The following is a 20,918-nucleotide window of genomic DNA, read 5'->3' on the forward strand; positions in this document are numbered from 1 at the left end:
GATGGAAAACTTCTATTATTCAGTTTATATATAAGAAGAATGATACTGAAATAATGTGGGGCCTTGCTGAAAGCAAAGATAAAAAATCAGCAGGAAAAACAGTAGATGAATATTCAGCTCAAGTTACTGCCTTCACAAAACCCCTGCATAACAGTTATCACCATTTGAAAATCCTCCTACTTTAACTTAATTGGCTGCAAAATGTGAATGAAGAAAAATATTATAGGATATCATTTTTTTACAGTCTGTACATAAATGACTCATTAAAAATAAGACTAAGTTTGTAGTTATATACAGGAATGAAAAAAGAAGAATCCAGGTAATCACAATTGAACATTTATATCCATTTATTAATAAGCTTTCAGAAATGACTGGCTCACAGAGACATTAAACACCTGAAGTAAAAGGATAAATATTTAAAACCAGCACATTCAATTCAAAAATAGACTCTCATACACAAACCTAAATAGGCTTAAAATACATACATACATAAATATATATTATGAAAAGGTTTACCTCTACTAATAAAAGGTGCGTACATTTTCAGAGACTTTTTATCCTTACTTTTTCATTAATATGAAATAAAGGCATATATCCTCACAGATTTTAGTGTAAAATGCTATCTACCTCTGTAGGATTCATCAAAAAACTGGATAATTTATCAAAACCCATTTAGCATAAAGGCACTCACCCCCATGCTGTAGTAGCAGCTTGCCAATTTCTACATGTCCGTTTGACAGTGCATCATGCAAAGGAGTCACCCCGTCCACTTGAGTGAGCAGATCTACCTCTGGACAACGTTGCAAAATTTCCTGGACACACACTGTGTTGCCATAGTTACAGGCTTCATGCAAAGGCGTCCAGCCAGCATTGTCTAAATTAGAAATCAAGGCAAGTTTTAAAACGGCGGAAGTAGGACTTTTGGTAGGAAAGTATTGATGTTCTACTTTTCTCATCAGTGTGACTTTCTAGGTGCTTCATATAAAAAACAAATGCTGTGATAAAAATGTCTAGGGTGTAATTGTATTTCTATCTTAAAAAAATCAAAATAAAAACAATTTTAAAATATTAATGTTGGGTATTATCAAAATATGGACATCAAAAAATGTTTTTATACCATTAGCTATAAATCAATATATGAGAAATTTCCTGGCTTTGCTAATTGTAATATTTTTAAGATACCTTAGGTAAATTTACTTAAATAATTTTTCTTAATGTGACATAAAACTGTTTATTATCATAAACATTAAGACATTAGATTAGATCACAAAGATATAAAACTTACCTTTAACATTGATGTCTATTCCTGGCAAAGAGAGAAGAAGAATCAATTTCTCCACTTGGTTATTTATGCAAGCTCTATGCAGGGCTGTTTCTCCTGCCATAAAAAATTAATAGATTATTCCAGAGAAGACAAGATATCAACTAACGAAAATAATCAAAGGGCATGAACTAGGAGATCTGGCCTCATGCCAGAAAATTATTTATTGAGTTTTCCTTTTGACTGGTTTAAACATCTCCTGCATTAAAAAGAGGGGGAGGGGAAGGACCCCACCAATCCATAGTGCTTCTGTTCTATCAGCAATTCCGCAATGAAATTCGATCGCAAAAGGTTTAATACAGGCATTGTCTCCCCTAGTTCAAGGTTTAAAGCTTCAATCCTGCTATAAAACCCCCAAATGATCAGAGAACACCAAAAATACTGGATTTTGCAGCAATAAAAGTTTAGAGAGCAATTGCCCTCTCTTAAATTTATTCATGAACCTACGTTAAATGTATGGCTCTTTTTTATACAGCATTTATAGCTTAATTCAAATGAATGTTTCTGGCTAAGCATGAGTGCCTCTACACACTCAAGTATAATTCAGAACTTCAAATCCATTAACAGATGGTTTGCTGCTTCTCAATAGGCTGTCTGGCTTGGCTACAACAGCATGGAGAGGGAGAAATGGAGGAATCTTAATATAAACACACACACACACACACACACACACACACACACACACACGGGGAAAAAAATCCCTGGTACCATTTAAAGCTGAACAAGAGTAACAAATAGAATGACAAGGGTTTTTCTATATCCATCACTGTTATAACCAAGATTAATAAGACATAAGTGATTATTTAAGGGGAATTAAAAAAAAACATTATAAATGACTGCTTAGGAAACAAAATGAAATACTGAATCAAATTTGTTCTTGCTATCAAATACTAAGTAGCACATTTTTACAGTGTTCAGTTTTACAGATTATCTCTGTAACTTGTAGAAAAACATTTTTTACATGCATAAAAAAGCTTTTGAAGTTTTTCTCTACTGTATCTCAATTCTCTTTCTCTCTCCCAGTTCCTTCTGCTGTTCTGCCTAAAATCATTCATATTCATTTTACTTTCTGAAACAATAAAACAAAGAACGCTGATTTGTAAAATTAATATCTGAGTTATCCTCTAACATCCTTTTCATATTCTGAGCCAAATGGACAGTTATTTTGAATCTGTAATGTGCAATTATGAACTTATATCACATTAAAATGTAAGAGCTTCACTGTCACTATTTCCGTGGGCGTCATGTTAATATTTGTATTAACAACAAGCTATAACTCATAAACAACAACAACAAAGACTCAGCAATTTACTTTGGCCAGGTATAGACTTCTAGGAGATCCATTTGCAAGTTAAGAGGTGTCTAAGTAAAGGGGTGCCAAAGTGAATTATTACGCTATTCTTGTTATTTCATCCTTTAGGTACTTAGGTTCCAGTATAGTTAGAACCAAAAGCCAAACACATTTCATAGTCTGGGCTCAATGCCTGGAAGAAAAGAGCCCATATGCTTAACACAGCTATGTAACATAGCCTACTCTTCATTCTTTGTTCACAAAATGTCTAGGACTGAAAGAGATGAAGACTGAATTATACTTTCAAATCAGAAGACACTGATCCTAAGCAGCACAGGTTGAGATGGAATAGAAAAGTAAGGCGGGCAAGTCTGGAATGAGCTCAATGAATGCTACACTGTGCTTCATATCTGGAATGGCAGGGAAAGGAAAAAAGCGAAGGAATACTCTATTACACTGGGTATTAAACAATCACTTTCTTGGCATAAATGACAGTTCAAGAAAATAACACATTATCCAAGAAGACACTTCCTGGACCTAGTACAAATTTAAGTTCAAGTATTCATCAGGGCAAATGCGTGAAACCTGCAAGTACTGACTATAACCATGAAAAGTTCTTAGCATAAACTAATTTAGATACTTGGAATACCTTTTAGATTAGTCTTGTGAAAATTCATCTTTTTAACTACAGAGGGGCAATTCTCCTTGGAACATAACAATTCTCCTTCTGACTTCTTTTTCAATTTTTTTAATGATGAGGAACATTTAGCAAGGTTCAGGCCCCTGAAAGGAAAAGTAAGAAATAATGAAAGCTTGTTTTTCAGCAAGGTGTGCCAGCATTCATTAGATGGTATTTTTTAAAAGTCTAGCCTCCTTTTAATTTAAACCCCCTTACTCACTCAATCTTTACTGCTTTCTTTCTAAAGTTTATTTCAACTGTGTAGAAACAAATTTCAGTGCACTAATTTTCTTTTATTAATCTTACTCCGCCAACTACTCACTAAATTTATAAATACAGAATGTCAAATAAGGAGAAAAAGACCAGTTAAACCATATTTGGCAGACAGAATAAAGCAGAAAGCTAAGATCAGAATGCAGGCCTCTGCTCCCCATTCTTATTTTCATATTCTGATTCTATTCTCTTCTTTCTCTCATAGAACTTTTCAGGCTTTCTGAGTTTTATACAACATACACTTTTGTATATCCTATACTTTTAGAGGAGGTTTCTCATTTTGAGACTACTATATAACAATATAGGATATCTCATATGACCATGCATTCTGAAATCCCATCTATATTATGGCAAAGTAGTAATTCAAATCACAGGGCAAAAATTGTGTGAAACTGTATTTCATCAATAATTCATCAATAATTTGATGAACAGTTTTATTTCTTTTGGGAAGCACTTAATAGGAAGTATGTTCCTTGCATTACAGAAACAGAAAATGCTATCAAATAGATCTAAAATTGAGTTTTGATCTAATCAATATAATTCAGAGAGTATCACAGATAACCATACAGTTCAAGAAATGTGTCGGAAAAAGAGCTGTACTCTAAAACAAAGCACATTTAGGATATCAGCATCACTTACGGTAACTGTGGCAGCTCTTCGACTTGGTTTTGTTTAGTACCATTCAGCATTAGTAAGGCTCTCTGAGATTCAAAACAAAGCCTCTGTCCTATTTTCTTTGATATCTGAATCTTGCCAGACCCAAGCACACCAGTTTTCCCCAAGGCTGGTAAATAGGAATATACCTGTTGAAAAATAATATTACGTTATTTTCTCAACTACAAAAAAAAGGCAGCAAAGAGACATTATTTGATTCATTTCACCATTACATTTGGTTATATTTTCTTGGTTGCATCACGATGGTTGCCACTCTGTCTTAACTGAACATAACAAAATATTAAGAAAGCTAGCTTTGTGTCATAGTCAATACGATGTGAAGCAGTACAAAAATATCTTCTTGAAAATAATTTTTTTTTCTAATTCAATTTTGATCCTCATTTGGGAAAGTTCTTTTGATTAGTCTTATGCCCAACATGTATGATTCATTTGCATATTTTATATATATGATTTACGTACAACTGATATTTTGTAATTTCCATTTTGATAATGCCTTTCTTGAACAGGAAACAAGTCTTTCATTTTCAACAGAAAAGGAATAAAAACATCCTAAGCAAGGATTGTTGCAAAACAGAATTTGCCTAATCTGACCAATAAATATATTTCTCATTTGATAAAACACTGCTAGAGCTACTGGATATTAATATCTAAAGATAGCCAAAATAAAACTGGAAAACTTAAAATCAAATGTAGCTTACTTATATGCATGATATTTTGCTTTTAAAATGCCATTTTATACCATGTAGAATTTTGTTAGATCTAGTTCTTTCCAAAATAATAACCTCATGTAGAAATGTTATTAGGAAACAAGGATTTTTTACTTTTCTATTATCAACCCTTGGCTACACTGAAAAGTAATTAAAATTTCTTTTTTTTTTTTTTTTCCTTTTTTTGTTGTTGAGACAGGGTCTTAGAGTGTCACCCAGGCTAGAGTACAGTGGTGATCACAGCTCACTGCTGCCTGGACCTCCTGGGATAAAGGATCTTCACACCACAGCCTCCTGAGTAGCTGGGACCACAGGCAAGTGCCACCACGCCCAGTTAATTTAACTTTCTCTAGAGACAGAGTCTTGCTATGTTGTCCAGGCTGGTCTCAGAACTCCTGAGCTCAAGGGATCCTCCTGCCTTGGTTTCCAAAAGTGTTAGAATTATAGGCAGGGACCACCATGCTCAGCCTTAAAATTTCTATTTGATGACTATCTTTCCCCCACCACCCCTAGAGAAGGGGTCTCATTACGTAGCCCAGGATGGAATGCAGTGGCTATGCACAGGTGCAATCATAATGCACTACAGCTTCAAACTCAGGGGTTCAAGCAGTCCTCCTGCCTCAGCCTCCTGAGTAGCTGGAACTATAGGCACTCACCACTATGGCTGTCTTTAATTATTCTATTTTTGAGGTAGAAATATACCAGCTTTTATACAAAATTCCAAGATTTATGAATTAATATATTCTGCATACTTACTTGAAATAACTAAGAGTATTTTAAAATTGAGTTTGTGAATACACTTCTTGAAAATGTAAAGAACCAGAATAGAGAGGTGCTTACCATTTTCTGAAGAGAGAGTGGCTCAGAAGAAACACTGCCAGAGCTCTGTAGACACAACTTTTTAAAGACTGCCTCTGCAACAAACATTTGAAGCCAGGAGGAGGAAAAGGAGCAAATGAAAATCTCTAATTCCTGTGAAGAAAAGTCTGGAGAACACAAGATCAGTAAATATAGTTATTGCTGTATCCTATACAATTTTTTTCCATACGCTATTTCCTTAGTGAAGTTTATTCTGTCAAATGAGAGTTCTTACACCGGTAAGATTCATCCACGATTTTAATCCGCAAAAAAATAGGTAATATCCCTATTCCTTGACTTTTAAGAGAAAATATTTAATGGCACATGTTCTCACATTTGAAAAGACAATCATTAGGTTTTATTATTTCAAATACAAGTCTTCAAATTACATATATACAGAATAATTAGGTAATATATAGAGGGTATTTTATTTATCACTATACTTTCCAATTACCATTAAAGATCTCTTCCCACAATAGGGATGCTCCTTTGGAAAACCAATAATTAGTTTTTAAGTGAGCACACAAGTATCTAATTTGCAGTCATTACTCTTGAGTTGATAGGAAGAAAGTAGACTGCTTCCTATGACAACATCTATGAATCCTATCACTGCAGAAAAGGAGGAAAGGTACAAGATACAGAAGAAAAACATAAAACAAGAGCATGTATAAAGATTTCCTCAGAAGTCTGCACCCACTCTGCTATTGGGGATGGTGTATAATTTTTTTTTTGAGATGGAGTCACTCTGTTGCCAGGCTGGAGTGCAGTGGCACAATCTCAGCTTACTGCAACCTCTACCTCCCAGGTTCAAACAATTCTCCTGCCTCAGCCTCCCGACTAGCTGGGACAGGCACATGCCAGATGGTGGATAATTTTAAATGATGAAACAAAGAAACAAAAAAAAAAACAAGAAAACACCAAGGGCCTCAAATCTGTTCTACGAAAGCTCAAATACTTAAATAAGCTGAAAATCCAGAGGTATAAACATGAATTAAAACTGAAAAAGGAGCAGAGTGACTCTTTCCCATGTAATCTATTTAATATTATAAACTATTAATATTCTCTATGTAAGTAACATAATAGAAATACAACAAAATGATAATAAAAGAATAAATAAGACCAACCAAGAGGGTATCAAGAGCTAAAATTACAAACAGTATTAAAAAGTTGTGATATTATACAATAAGGCAGATTAACTATAAACACTGAAAGAATAAAAAAGTCAATAAAATTAGCAAAATAAACATAATAAACAGAACAGAATTATTAAAATTATAAGCATTAAGTTAAAATATATTTTTAAAATCAGACAACGATAAACTTAATAGCGGTATAAAGCATAAAAGTTGGCCTCTCTATCAGGGGTGGAGTTCTTTCAGGGTGAAGAGAATGCAGACAACCAGTGAATGTCCTGCTCAGATACCTTCAAAAAAGGCTGGTGTTCTAGTGTCTTATAGTCCTTGACTCTTAACTCTGATTTTCAATAGTGTATGGGAGAAATAATAGTAGTTATTATTATCAAATTAACTCTGATTTTCAATAGTGGATGGGAGGATTTGCTTTCAGGTAACATCTGTTAATTTCTGGTTGCATATTGGAGAAAGGGATGCTATTAGCATCTAGAAGACAGAGGCCCAGGATGCTACTAAATATCCTACAATGCCCAGGACAGCCCCAACAACAAATAATTATCCAGCCCAAAACATAATCAGTACACAGGCTGAGAAATTTGCCTTGACTAAAGAGATCTGATGCCCTTGTCTTGTGGCAGTTTGTCATAAGGAGTCTTCAAAACTTTGGGCAAATGGCTTCAGGTCAAGTATTAATCAGATACAACTAACCCCACACAGATACATTATCACTAAATTAGTTAAGTCCTTCCATTATGGCCTCCACAAAGATACAATTATGAGTTGGAAAGGAGAAAAGAATTATTTCCACTCCTTTCTCTTGCTACTACTGAGGCTCTCTTAATATTATCTAAAAATGTATAAGCAGCAAACTGAAGGATAAGAATCAAAAGATAATTTGAAAATTCAATCTCTAGCCGGGCGCGGTGGCTCAAGCCTGTAATCCCAGCACTTTGGGAGGCTGAGGCGGGTGGATCACGAGGTCAAGAGATCGAGACCGTCCTGGTCAACATGGTGAAACCCTGTCTCTACTAAAAATACAAAAAGTTAGCTGGGCATGGTGGCACGTGCCTGTAATCCCAGCTACTCAGGAGGCTGAGGCAGGAGAATTGCCTGAACCCAGGAGGCGGAGGTTGCAGTGAGCCGAGATCGCGCCATTGCACTCCAGCCTGGGTAACAAGAGTGAAACTCCGTCTCAAAAAAAAAAAAAAAAAAAAAAAAATCTCTAATTATATACAATTAAAAACCCTATCTATCATCACAGAGTATACTGCAACCAATTGATCTCTTAACGTAAGAACTCTAGACAGAGGTGAAAGCAAAGCAGAAATAACTTGTGGAGTTCAAAAGAGATGATCTCACACTGAAATTTACAAATGGGGTTATTTATCTAATAAAGATCACATCTGATAGGCTTACAGAAATAAGGAATACCAACTACTAATATGGTAACTATCCATATTACCAGGTAACAAAGTCAAGGGGAATAATAAATAATAGATGAACAAAAGGACACAAGAAAATTAGCCCGTGGACTATAAGAACTTCAAGGGAAGAGTCATACTTGTAGTCCTTACAGTATATAGGCCATTAACTTGTACAGAGTAAACATTTAGTGTTTGGCAGATGAATGAATTATTGGCAGATACCAATAACTCATAACAGAGAGCCAAGCCAGGACAATCTTTTTAAATCAAGTTAATGAGATCATGCTGCTCCCTTGCTACAATGGCTTCTAACTCTTTAACAAGGCTTACAAATTCTTTTTTTTTTTTTTTTTTGAGACGGAGTTTCGCTCTCGTTACCCAGGCTGGAGTGCAATGGCGCGATCTCGGCTCACCGCAACCTCCGTCTCCTGGGTTCAGGCAATTCTCCTGCCTCAGCCTCCTGAGTAGCTGGGATTACAGGCACGTGCCACCATGCCCAGCTAATTTTTTGCACTTTTAGTAGAGATGGGGTTTCACTATGTTGACCAGGATGGTCTCGATCTCTTGACCTCGTGATCCACCCGCCTCGGCCTCCCAAAGTGCTGGGATTACAGGCTTGAGCCACCGCGCCCGGCCGGCTTACAAATTCTTACACAACATCTTCTATCCCTTCTTTGGCCGTATTGTGGCCTCTTCCCCATCAGCCAGGCACCAGAAAGGCTCAAAAAGGCCCTCTTTCCTATCTCAGAGTTTTGGTAAATGCTATCTTCTGACTAAAACACTCTGCCCTGTCAAACTTCTACTTATTCTTCATGTTCTGAATTCCATGGTCACACAGTATAAAGCAAGTTCAACAATCTCAACACCTAGGTTTTCCTGTTCAGAGCACTTATTTTAAATGACATATTTATATTAACTTAATTACAGTTAATATAAATTATTAACTGTCTTACTGAAAGTTCCAAAAAACAAACAAACAAACAAAAAACCCCACAAGGACCATGTTTTGCTTCCCTCTTCCACTGTATATAAGTGTTTAGCTCAATGACTGACAGAATGCCAATAAAATTCTATTGAATAAATGAAGAGACCAGAAACATTTTGGCTGATAATTAGTAATGATATATAAACATATTTATGGAAGAGTTCTGAAGCATGGAAAGAAATTAGAGATAACAAAGCAAAAGTGAGTGAAGATCTGGAAAAAATATTTATCAGGAAATGATGGTGTGTAATTTAAGAAAAGCAAAGAAAGTTTTACTAAAGTTCTCCCAAGTTATGAAAAAAACTACAGTAAATTTTCATGACATCTTTCCCAGTGAAACAACTGGATAAGAAGTAAGTTTAAGTCAAGAATGGCAAACTATGGTGTGCTGCCTGTTTTTACGAATAAAGTTTTATTGGAACACAGCCATGCTGTCTGTTTATGTACTGTGTATGGTTGCTTTCTTACTACAACTACAAAGTTGAGTGGCAGGGATAGAGACTGTAGGGCCTAAAAAGCCAGTAATATTTACTATCTGGTATTAAACATTGAAAAAAGTTTGTTAATCTGTAGTTTAAGCCATTAAATAAGGAATTTTTAGGCATAAAAAAGAAATTTCAGATAGTTTAACCTTAAATACAGAAAAGAAAGTGTTTAGAAACAACATAGAATGGCATCTATATGGAATTGATGCACATGAGATCTGACAGAAAAAAATTTTATTTATCTTTTAAAATATCTGTTCCCTTAATTCTTGACAAAACCATTATAAACTAAAAATTATACTAAACTGAAATAAATTTGATAGATACGAATCTCAGTAGTGTCATGGTATGAATTTTGTACATTTAAACTAGGAAAAATCAAAACGTCCAGCTTACCATAATTGAGAAAGACGGACCGATATCTTCAACTGGGAGTTATATAATAGTGAAATTATAACATCTTTACTAATGACTTGGGAAAAGCAAAAGATAGTAACTGAGTAGAAGAATAATGCAAAAGAATTTTTTTTTTTTTAAAGGAAGGAATATCTGCAGAGAAAAGAAATGAGGAAAAAAAAGAGGTGGCAAACAATGAATTTCAAAAAGTATGAATTGTGAGTGTGTGTGTGTGACTAAAGTGAGCTTTAACTCAACCTTAGTGTTACTGTTATAATCCTATTGACAGATTACTTTGCTCCCAAAGATCTATTAATATATTTGATCACTAACATTCAACACTTTAGATGAGCTTTAAATTGTCACTATTGAAAAGTGTTTTTAAGCCTTTTTCTTTACACACACATACACACACATGCAGCTGGTTGCTTAGGCTTCAAATTAGGTTATAGCTAGGCAATTTAAAAGTTTTAAACATTATTTTTTGTTGTTGTTGAGAAGAGTCTCACTCTGTCCCTCAGGCTGGAGGGGAACAGAGTTCACTTGTAGGGAAAAGTGTGGTATTCTACAAACTTCACAATAAACACTTTAATTTTGCATATTAGCTATAGAAAAGCTACTGGTTTATGATAAAATGTTCACTTGATTTTTGTCTCTTGACAAAAGTTAAACACCAAGCTGCACTAAAAGAAAAAAAATTGACAGAAAATAGAAAAATATTAATTTGGACAATTTTTAGAAATATATGTTTAAAACTTTTGGCTGGGCACAGTGGCTCAGGCCTGTAATGCAGCACTCTGGAAAGCTGAGGTGGGTGGATCACCTGAGGTCAGGAGTTTGAGATCAGCCTAGCAAACATGGTAAAACCCCATCTCTACTAAAAATATAAAAAATTAGCCAAGTGTGGTGGTGCACAACTGTAATCCCAGCCTTCTTAGGAGGCTGAGGCATAAGAATCGCTGGAACCCAGGAGGTGGAGGTTGTAGTGAGCCGAGATCTTGCCACCGTACTCCAGCCTGGGGGACAGAGTTAAGACTCTCTCAAAAAATAAATAATGTTTAAAACTGTTAAATTGGCTGGGTGCAGTGGCTCATGCCTGTAACCCCAGCACTTTGGGAGGCTGAGGCAGGTGGATCACCTGAGGTCAAGAGTTTGAGATAAAATTGACCAACATGGAGAAACCCCATCTCTACTAAAAATACAAAAATTAGCTGAGCATGGTGATGCATGCCTGTAATCCCAGCTACCCAGGAGGCTGAGGTAAAAGAATCGCTTGAACCTGGAAGGAGGAGGTTTTGGTGAGCTGAAATCGTGCCATTATACTCCAGCCTGGGCAACAAGAGTGAAATTGTCTCAACAACAACAAAAACTTTTCAATTGCCTAGCTATACCTTAATCTGAAGCCTAAGTAACCAACTGCGTGTGTGTGTGTGTGCGCACACACACACACACGCACACACGTTTTGATAAAGTTAAAGAAAAAGGCTTAAAAACACCTTTCAATAATGACAATTTAAATCTCATCTAAAGTTCTGAATGTTAGTGATCAAATATATTAACAGATCTTTGTGAGCAAAATAATCAAGCTGTTGACAGGATCCTAACAGTAACACTAAGGTTGAGTTTAAGCTCATGTTAGTCACAGAATCAAAGTTCTGGGGTTTCAACTTATCATGTAAAAACTGAAAATAAAATTGGATAACAATGTCCTGCTTTAAAGCGAAGGGAAATACAGAATATTAGTGAAGAAAGCATTGAAGCAAATGTATAACATATGATAGAATTCCATTAATATACGGCTCATTATTTCATGCATTTGGCTAAACTATAAGATAAATTATAATTCCTTAAGGGCAATTACTGTGTATTGGAAACAAGACATGTAACTATATTGATAATCTCTAAAGCCATTGCTAATCCTCTACCGGGTCTCAAAATTCAAATTTCATTAAGGAAGGAAAACAGAAAATTCTATGATAGCAACTAATGCCAGAATTCTGCTGTTTATGAAAAGGATAAAAACCACTAAACTACCTAGTAGGAATGGTAGGAAAGAAATAAGAAAGGGTTCTGCAGGAAGACTGAATGTTAGCTAAGAAATGTTGAAGTCATGCAACAAAGAACAGCTAGTCCACAAAAGGAACTGTAATCAGCCCCTCAGCTCAATGAAAAAGAAAAAAAGAAAAGAGATAAAATGCTTCAGATAAAAATCTTCTAACTTTGGTAGTATAAAAAGAGAACTCTCTCTGCAGAGGGCATCACTGAATAAATCCTGAACCCAGTTATAACCTGGATTCCTATTCTGAAGTCTCTCTTCAAAGTTAAAGTGATTGACAACATACTGAAGACTTTTTCCTTTATATAAAATCAAAATACATTGAAACACATGTGTAGCAGAGTACTTATTTGGCAGTTTAAAATAACAAGTATATAAAAATCATCTTTTGTAGCTAAGAATCACAAAAAACTCACCTGGTTTAAAATGTATTCATTTTAGGAATTAAGGATTACAGAAATTAAGAAATAAAGAAAAAAGGAAAGGATACATAAAGACTCATCCTAAACTGGCTATGAAAGTTTGGGAATCTACATAAGGTCTTTATGGAAGCCTCCTTCAGTCTAGAGACCCAAAGCATTGGCTAGGATTTTTCACTTGTGAAGTGAGTTCTGCCATCATGTTGCTTAAATAACAATCCTTCCCCATTTTTGGCAGGGAGACTTTAAAGTAGGTAATGGGGAGGGAGAAAAGGAAGAGTGAAAAAAAATATCCATATAAATTACCTCTGTTTGCTTTATCCATGTTCACTTCTTGTTAGACCACCATACTTAACGGGGAAAAAACAGTAGCAAGTTTTTCTTGTTTGTTTCTTTAAAGAGACAGGGTCTCACTGTGTCACCCAGGTTATAGTGCAGTGGTACAATCAGGGCTCCTCGCAGCCTAGGCTGGGCTCAAGGGATCCTCCCACCTCAGCCTCCCCAGTAGCTGGGACTACCGGCCGGTATGCACCACCATGCCTAGTTAATTTAAAAAAAATTTTTTTTTAAAAAACAGAGTCTTGCTATGTTGTATAGGATGGTCTCAAGAGATCCTCCCACCTCAGCCTCTCAAAGCAGGTTGGGATTACAGGTGTGAGCCACTGCACCTGGCAAATAATTATATTTGAATAATAAATGTATGTGAGGGCAAGTCTCCTTTAATGTTAGAGGAAAATAAGATACGAAATTATATATATAGTATGAACTCTATTTCTATGCTTAGAAATACCAGAAAGACATTAAAAAGTTAACAGTGGGTATCTGTGTAGGAGCATTATAGGTACTTTTAATCTTCCTCTTTATATTGTTTCTGTGTGTGTATCTATGTGTGCATGTATCCATAAGTATTTTAAGGAAAGCTTCAAATGAACATATGTTAAAGCTAACAGACTGCTTAAAAAGAAATTCAAAACTAATTTCCAGAATAGGTCTGAAAAAAAACAGAACATAGACAAACTTACCATCACATGAAAGAGAAATATAATTTCCGAAGTCATCAGACATGTGTCGCATCACATTTCTACCCATCCTAAGACCAAGGAAGATCCAATAATCTATTGCTGCTCCAAGAATTCCAGCCAATAAGTAAGCTAGTTCATGTTTGAAGACCTGACATTAAGATACAAAAAAGTTACTGAAATATATTAAAATATTGAATATCTGTTAGTACTTATTTTAAAGACTTTTTGAGGGGTAAAACATAGCTATTTAGAAATACAGGTTATGTAATAATAAAAGATATTCTTAAGAAATCTAGCTAACTAATTCTCCCACTTCCATCTCTCTTTCTCTCTCTCTCCACACTACGAAAGAGTTAATAAAGCAAATTTCCCAAGGACCTACAAGTTAACAGTTTAGAATAAACTTAACTTTATCCAACGCTATCAAGTTTGTTAGGCAATAATTCCATTAAAATGAGGAAATACCTGGTTTGTATAGATTTTTATAAATAGAAAGATATAACTATAAAAGATAGATTTATCTACCCCCACTATTTATATTCAGAATTATCTTTTACATTTCTCTATATGACATTATCCAGAAAAAGACATGAGAAACTTGATGAATAAAAGCTCCAGCAAACAAATTATTCATTTGCTATAATATACTGATTCAAATTTTCATTATTTAATATATATCAAATACCAATTACCCAACTTAGAGACGTAGAGATCAGTTCTAAGAGTATGGACATCATTTTATATGATTAATCTTATAATAAATATCATTAAATTATTGTAAGAAACGGAACAAGGTATACAAACCTTGTAAATGTGCTTTACCCCAGTGTTTGAAAGTACTTTTCTAATCTCTAAAATTCAGTATAAACTATGAAGATGAAGAAGTATGAAAATAAAATTTTAAAAACATTTTTGATTTAAATATGAACACTTTTTCCAAAGCATTAAAACCAGCTGAAATTCTTATGTTCTAATTATTTGTTGTCTAGCATGCTGAATATATAGGGGAAAAAAAATTACTAAATTAATAGTTGGGTAAAAGGCATATAAAAAGGTTTTAATAAATGCTAGAGTAATATAACTATGTTCTGCCAGCTAATTCTTTCTCATTAATCCATATTAGGTATATGTTATGCTTAAATAACATAAGTATAACATAATATATGACGTAACATACTGCTCTTGTGTAATAGTTAAGATTATAGTATAAAAGAATCCAAGAAATCTGACCTATTACTAATAGATCTAATATGACTCATAACCTAATCTATTACCACATTTATTAAAATATTTCTCATGCTTTTTACCCAACTGTTAGTGATTTTTTTTCACATACACAACAAGTCTAGATGACAAATAATAAGAATTTCAGCTGGTTTTAATTGAAAATCTGTTTATATTTAAATCAAAGGTGTTTTTAAAATATTTTCACACATTGTCTGCATAGTTTAAATGGAATTTTAGGGATTAGAATATTAGGTTTTTATATAAAAAGGCACTTCAAATTAGGTTCTTAGGTCATTTGATACTATAAACTATCACACTCATAAATGGTATACTATATTATATACACAGTAAATTACGTATATTTCAGTGTATTACAGAGTTATATATTACACAATAAACTAGCATATATTATGCCTAATATGGGATTAGTGAGAAAAAAATCCCTAGTACTTTGAATCCTCAGTGACTACTGGATTTGTGTCTCTTGCCCTCAGCAAACAAATTTCTTATACGTATATTCGAAATTTCACTCGGATATCATTGCATATCTAATAGCTTTAGTTAGCAGAGAAATGATTTCAAAATCAAAGTTCTATTTCTGGTTTGTTGTGCAAACATAAGCAAACGGTCGAGCAGCACACACAAAGCTTGCCAGAACAGTGTTTATGGAAGGAAAACCCACGGTCAGGATCAGTAGCATGTGTTTAGGTCTTCTGCTGTCCTACCATATCAGGGACAGCATACTGCATTCTTGCAGGGCTAGACGTTAGAATATAGGAGAGAGACCCTCAAGTGCGGGGCTGAGGAGAGTTTTAAAAGCTGCATGATTAAGAAAGTAGTGCCCTTCTTCTGATATGATCGGAGGCCAAGCCAGCCAGCCAGATCCTGGCAGGTGAGGCTTCACAGGTGGTTGTCAATCCCACTGGCTCTCCTGCCTTGATAGGAGAGCTGAGTTTAAGCCTTGCAGTTGCAGCTAAATGGCATGGGAAACTAGCAGCAGGTCTGGTCACATCAACAGAACCCACATCTCCCCTGGTATGACTGGCAGGATTAAGGTCTAATGCTAGTCTCCAGGAAACACTGCAGGAAATCAACTCCATTCTTTGTAGAGCCAGTATCTTGCTTGATCATGCTAAGTTAGTTAATCCTTACTTCTCTTGTTACCAAGAGAATATAAAACAGAACAGTGAAAGTATATAAACTAGTAAACTGATTATGTCCATACGCACATAGGCATCCACAAAATGTTCCTTCCAACGTAACATATACCTGAGTAACAGCAAAGACAGTGCTCAGGAAAGAAGCAAGAGGTTGGTAAATGTTGATTTCTGAAAGTATTCTCCATCTCAAGAGTACAGTAAATCAACATCACTTTAGACCACCCAGGCTCTAGAACTCTGGGCAGGAAAGAAGGATGTTAGCCCACAGAATGAAGCGTTATATAAAAACACAATCTAGCTTTCCATCAATCGAAACAACATAAAAAAAAATATCAAACAGTTGGGACTTTCCCTCTTTCCTTATATAAATATGTGGTACATACAATTGAAATCACAATAGAATATTAATATATATTTTAATATTAAATTTACCTTGATTACTAATGTTTTTAAACAGAGAGAGATAAGAGATTTTGCAGAGTAACTACAGATTTTTTACTATGATAAAGATCTGCCAAAGTGATTCCTGTTTTTATGTCATTAGCTAAACATGCACACTACTACATAGTCATAACAGGAAGTTTTTATATGAAAAAACACTTTCAAGTCAGGTTCATAGATCCTTTTACACCATAATCTTAATTATCACACTCATTAACAATAACAGGGCCAAGACACTGTGCTGTGGATTATACTCACTGCCACTTTAACAATATATAAACAATACGATTCCTTCCAGTATAGTGGATATATAAGCTTTAGAAATAGATTAGGAAGAAAATAGTAAATAAATCATCAAAGGAAAGCAGCTTTCTTGGAATACTGAAATATTTGTTAAAGTTGAAAGAAGAGAATATGAATACTCTAAGAATTAGCAAAGAAATAAAAGGTAGACAAGATTTGCACATGACATATATTTACCTTAGAATTCCTTTCTAATATGTTGAACTCTATTACCAGACATTCTGTCAATACAGTTCTCTATCATCTGCCAGTAGAAGTAATTTCTAGTTTATAAAATTGGCAATCTTCCAAAAATCGACTAATCTGTAATGTAGAACAAACTAGCATCTTGGCCTTCTGACTCCCAGGTTAGGGATTTCCACAATATCCCAGTGTAATACATGATAAACTACTCTGTTGGAAAGATGCAGACATAATGCACACACAGTGCCTCTTCCTGTTTTAAACACTGGCATTTGAAACATAAGAAAGTGCGTTGCAGTGGAGACTTGGCCTCTAGTCAAGGCTTTGCCCTAACAAGCTGTGACACCTTGAATAAGTTATTTAACTCTTTATCAACTTTCTTATCTATAAATATACACTAGCTTACATTTCTACCTATATTGTAGAATTATCAATAGCACTTAATAACATCTCAAGGAAAAGTGGGACTAATAAAATTTGTACCTCCTCCATAACCTTGACACAGCCCACCTCTGCTCTTTGCCAAGGAAAGCCCAAAGCTTTCTCAGATTAATGACAATGAAATTCACTGCCATTGTGCCACTCTGCAATACTTGCTGATTGACATTATGACAAAACAATATTAGCATAAACTGAGGACTTCTGTTTAGCTAATGACTTAAATTGAATACTTCAACTCAGCAAATCAAGAAACAAATGCTTTACAGTACTGAAAATGATGTCTGTGAACATGCATGGAATTCTTGAAACTGGAAACTGCCAAAAAGATTTAATTAAGTACAAGAATAAATTCTAGCAGAAAGGTAATACAATTTTTAAAAAGCAGTTTTAGATCAATTTAAGCAATACAAATGTTAAATAAAATAATAATTTGCCAAATTTGAAACCAGTTCTCATATTATAACCAATGCTACAATTTAATACAGACTGCTTCACAAATATGTTGCTTTTATTTAAAAGTTTTAAAAAAAATCTTCAAGTTAAATATGTATAAATCTGTTACTGTTTACATGAGCGTTTCTTAAGTAATTTCTTATCTGTAATAGTCCTTTGAAGACTTAGCAAAATTGTGAAAACATCAGTTTTATTATTGTTTTCAGTTATAAATGAGCAATTTCATTTTTGTAATCAAATAAATGAAAACAAGAAATGTTCTATAATAAAGAAATATTTTCTATCCTTAATGACTGCATTGTATAAAAAGTAAATAAAAAGACAGATGGTAATTTATAAAGAGGCTATCAGCTTTAGCTTAGAAGTACTATACTCGATTGGCATTGAGGTGTAAATAGTAGTCCTATTTCAGTTGAGTATTTTCTATTTCTGTAATTTGCAAAGTCATACTGGTTTTTATTTTTATTTATTTATTTATTTATTTATTTATTTTTTAAAGAAGAGGAAGAAAGAGAAAGAGGAAGAGGGAGAGAGGATGGGGGTATTGCTTTATTGCCCGGGCTAGAATGCAATCTAAATATGGGTATGCCTATAATTGTCCTTAATAATGGAGATATAAAAGAAAATGAGGGAAGAGAATAACAAACAAGGAGTCAACCAAGATTTCTTTTAAACTTCTAAGTTGATATGATGTGGTACTGATAAGAGTGTATATTTTGTATATTTAAAGTGGAGAGTTCTATAAATGTTAATTACATTTACTTGTTCCAGATCTGAGTTCAAGTCCTGAATATCGTTGTTAATTTTCTGTCTCATTGATCTGTCTAATATTAATGTTGAAGTCTCCCACTATTATTATGTGGGAGTCTAAGTCTCTTTATAAGTCTTGTATGTCTACGTATTCCTGTATTGGGTGCGTATATATTTAGGATCTTTAGCTCTTCTTGTTGTTGCATTGATCCTTTTATCATTATATAATGTCCTTCTTTGCTTCTTTTGATCTTTGTTGCTTAATTGTAACTTCTGCTTTTTATTTATTTATTTTAGCTCTCTGTTTGGTTGGTAAATCTTTCTCCATCCCTTGTTTGGAGTCCTTGTGTATCCTTGAATGTGAGATGGGTCTGGATGCAGCATACTGATGGGTTTTAGTTTTTTATTCAAATTGCCTGTCTTTGGATTGGGGGATTTAGTCAATTTAAATTTAGAATTAATAATAATATATGTGAGTTTAATACTGCCATTTAATATTAGCTGGCTATTTTGTCCATTAGTTGATGTAAATTCTTCATTATATTGATGCTCTTTTTGATAATTTTTTTAGAAAGGCTGGTTTTTAAATCAGATACATGCATGAGAAAGTGCCTACTCACCTGGTGTTAAATAATAGAATTACTTGATCACAAAGAAATCTAGCTATACTCCTGAGCAACCTTCCCTTTTTAATGCTGATTCAGAAAAAAAAAAAAAATTAGTACCTCAAAAAGAACTTTTCTTTTTTGAAGCCTTCCTCAGATAACTAAACAGAATTTTTTTGAAAAACCAGCAAGAACTTCTGTTTCTAATGAAGGCCTAGGTAATTCAGACAAACTTTTTTTTTGAGGGCCGGGGGACAGGGTCTCCCTCTGTCGCCCAGGCTGGAATGCAGCGGTGCAATCACAGCTCACTGCAGCGTCCAACTCCTGGGCTTAAGCAATCCTCCTACCACAGCTTCCCAAGCAAGTAGTTAAAACCAATACATGTGCACACCACCATACCTAGCTTTTTCTTTTCTTTTCTTTTGTAGAGTTGGGGGTCTCACTATGTTGCTCAGACTGGTCTTGGGTTCCTGGCCTCAAGCAATCCTTCCACTTTAGTTTATGAAAGTGCTGGGATTACAGCACTGTACCTGGCCTCAGGTGAACCCACTTAGAGAAGAAAACTAAAGCTAAAAATGTTAAATGAAATATGCAAAACATTTCAGAAAAAAAGACAATAAAATATGAGGAATTGCTAGGCCAAGATTTAGTGAGGTATTCAAGCAAGGCACTCAAAGATACTGAGGGCTTTTGCTGATTTTAAGGAAGGAGCTAGAATACAGTACTGTGGTTTCTGAAGCACAGAGGACAAAAAGATAAAAAAAAAAAAAAAAAAAAAAAGTCATGGCCAAAGCCTAATCTCTCATAGGATGAAAAAGTTAAGGGCTTCACACATCAGAAGCAAAACTAAATGTACATGTAGCCCTTTACTTCATTGGACTATCTAGAGTCCCTCAAACATAGACATTGGATTAGAGTAGTCCTTAATGAATAATATACCCAGGCACTTGGAAGAAGTTAAACAGAAATTCTTTCTGGGGGAAGATATTCTGGCTTTTACCACATATTTTTTCTACAAATAACTTTTCAAATGCAATTTAAAAGCATATAGTGAATGATAAGCTTGCAACAGAAAACTAAAAAGCACAAGAGAAAGAAATAGCAAAAAAACAACAACAGAAACAGACCCACAAAGACTTCAGATATGGAATAATCAAACATAGGTAATAAATGTCATTGCCACATTCAAAGACAAAAGAAAACCTTTAAACCATAAAAACAAGTCATAGCAGTCTGGAATAGTTAAAAAGTCTATTAACTGGAAAAAATACAAAAATTTTTAATACAATACTGGTCATGTTTAACAACATATTGGATACAGAAGTGTTGGGAACCCAGGCTAAGCTGATGCTATTGGAACAAAAGGTTGCATCAGCCCTCCCCGCCAAAAGCATGCCCCGGGCGTGGTGGCGGGCCACCAATGGAGGACCTGATCACGGGCAAGACAGGCCTCAGGGCCACCAATGGAGGACCTGATCACGGGCAAGACATGCCTCAGGGCCACCAATGGAGGACCTGATCACGCACAGAACATGCATGGCTGCACCAATGGGGTAGCTGATCATGAGCTAAACACTCGTCTCCCAGCCTATCAGAACTACTTCCCCTTTCCCCTCTCTACCCTCTCCCCT

General features: G+C 34.7%; 1 protein-coding gene across 9 annotated transcripts in view; it reads right to left on the reverse strand.

The window, feature by feature from the left end:
* SLF1 (SMC5-SMC6 complex localization factor 1) overlaps nt 1-20,918 on the reverse strand; it is a 114,301-nt gene that overhangs the window by 23,971 nt on the left and 69,412 nt on the right. For all 9 annotated transcript variants that reach the window (XR_012513103.1, XR_012513102.1, XR_012513101.1 and 6 more), the window contains 6 exons: nt 13,725-13,872; nt 5,787-5,932; nt 4,204-4,367; nt 3,262-3,395; nt 1,286-1,378; nt 692-874 (listed from right to left, as the gene is read on the reverse strand). Coding sequence is in view for 4 of the 9 variants with exons in the window: in XM_074383484.1 (XP_074239585.1) it covers nt 692-874; nt 1,286-1,378; nt 3,262-3,395; nt 4,204-4,367; nt 5,787-5,932; nt 13,725-13,872 (868 nt within the window). In the remaining 5 variants the exon portion in view is untranslated. The remainder of the gene's footprint in view (nt 1-691; nt 875-1,285; nt 1,379-3,261; nt 3,396-4,203; nt 4,368-5,786; nt 5,933-13,724; nt 13,873-20,918) is intronic.

The sequence above is a fragment of the Saimiri boliviensis genome, chromosome 1 (genome assembly GCF_048565385.1).
Source record: "Saimiri boliviensis isolate mSaiBol1 chromosome 1, mSaiBol1.pri, whole genome shotgun sequence".
Lineage (NCBI taxonomy): Eukaryota > Metazoa > Chordata > Mammalia > Primates > Cebidae > Saimiri > Saimiri boliviensis.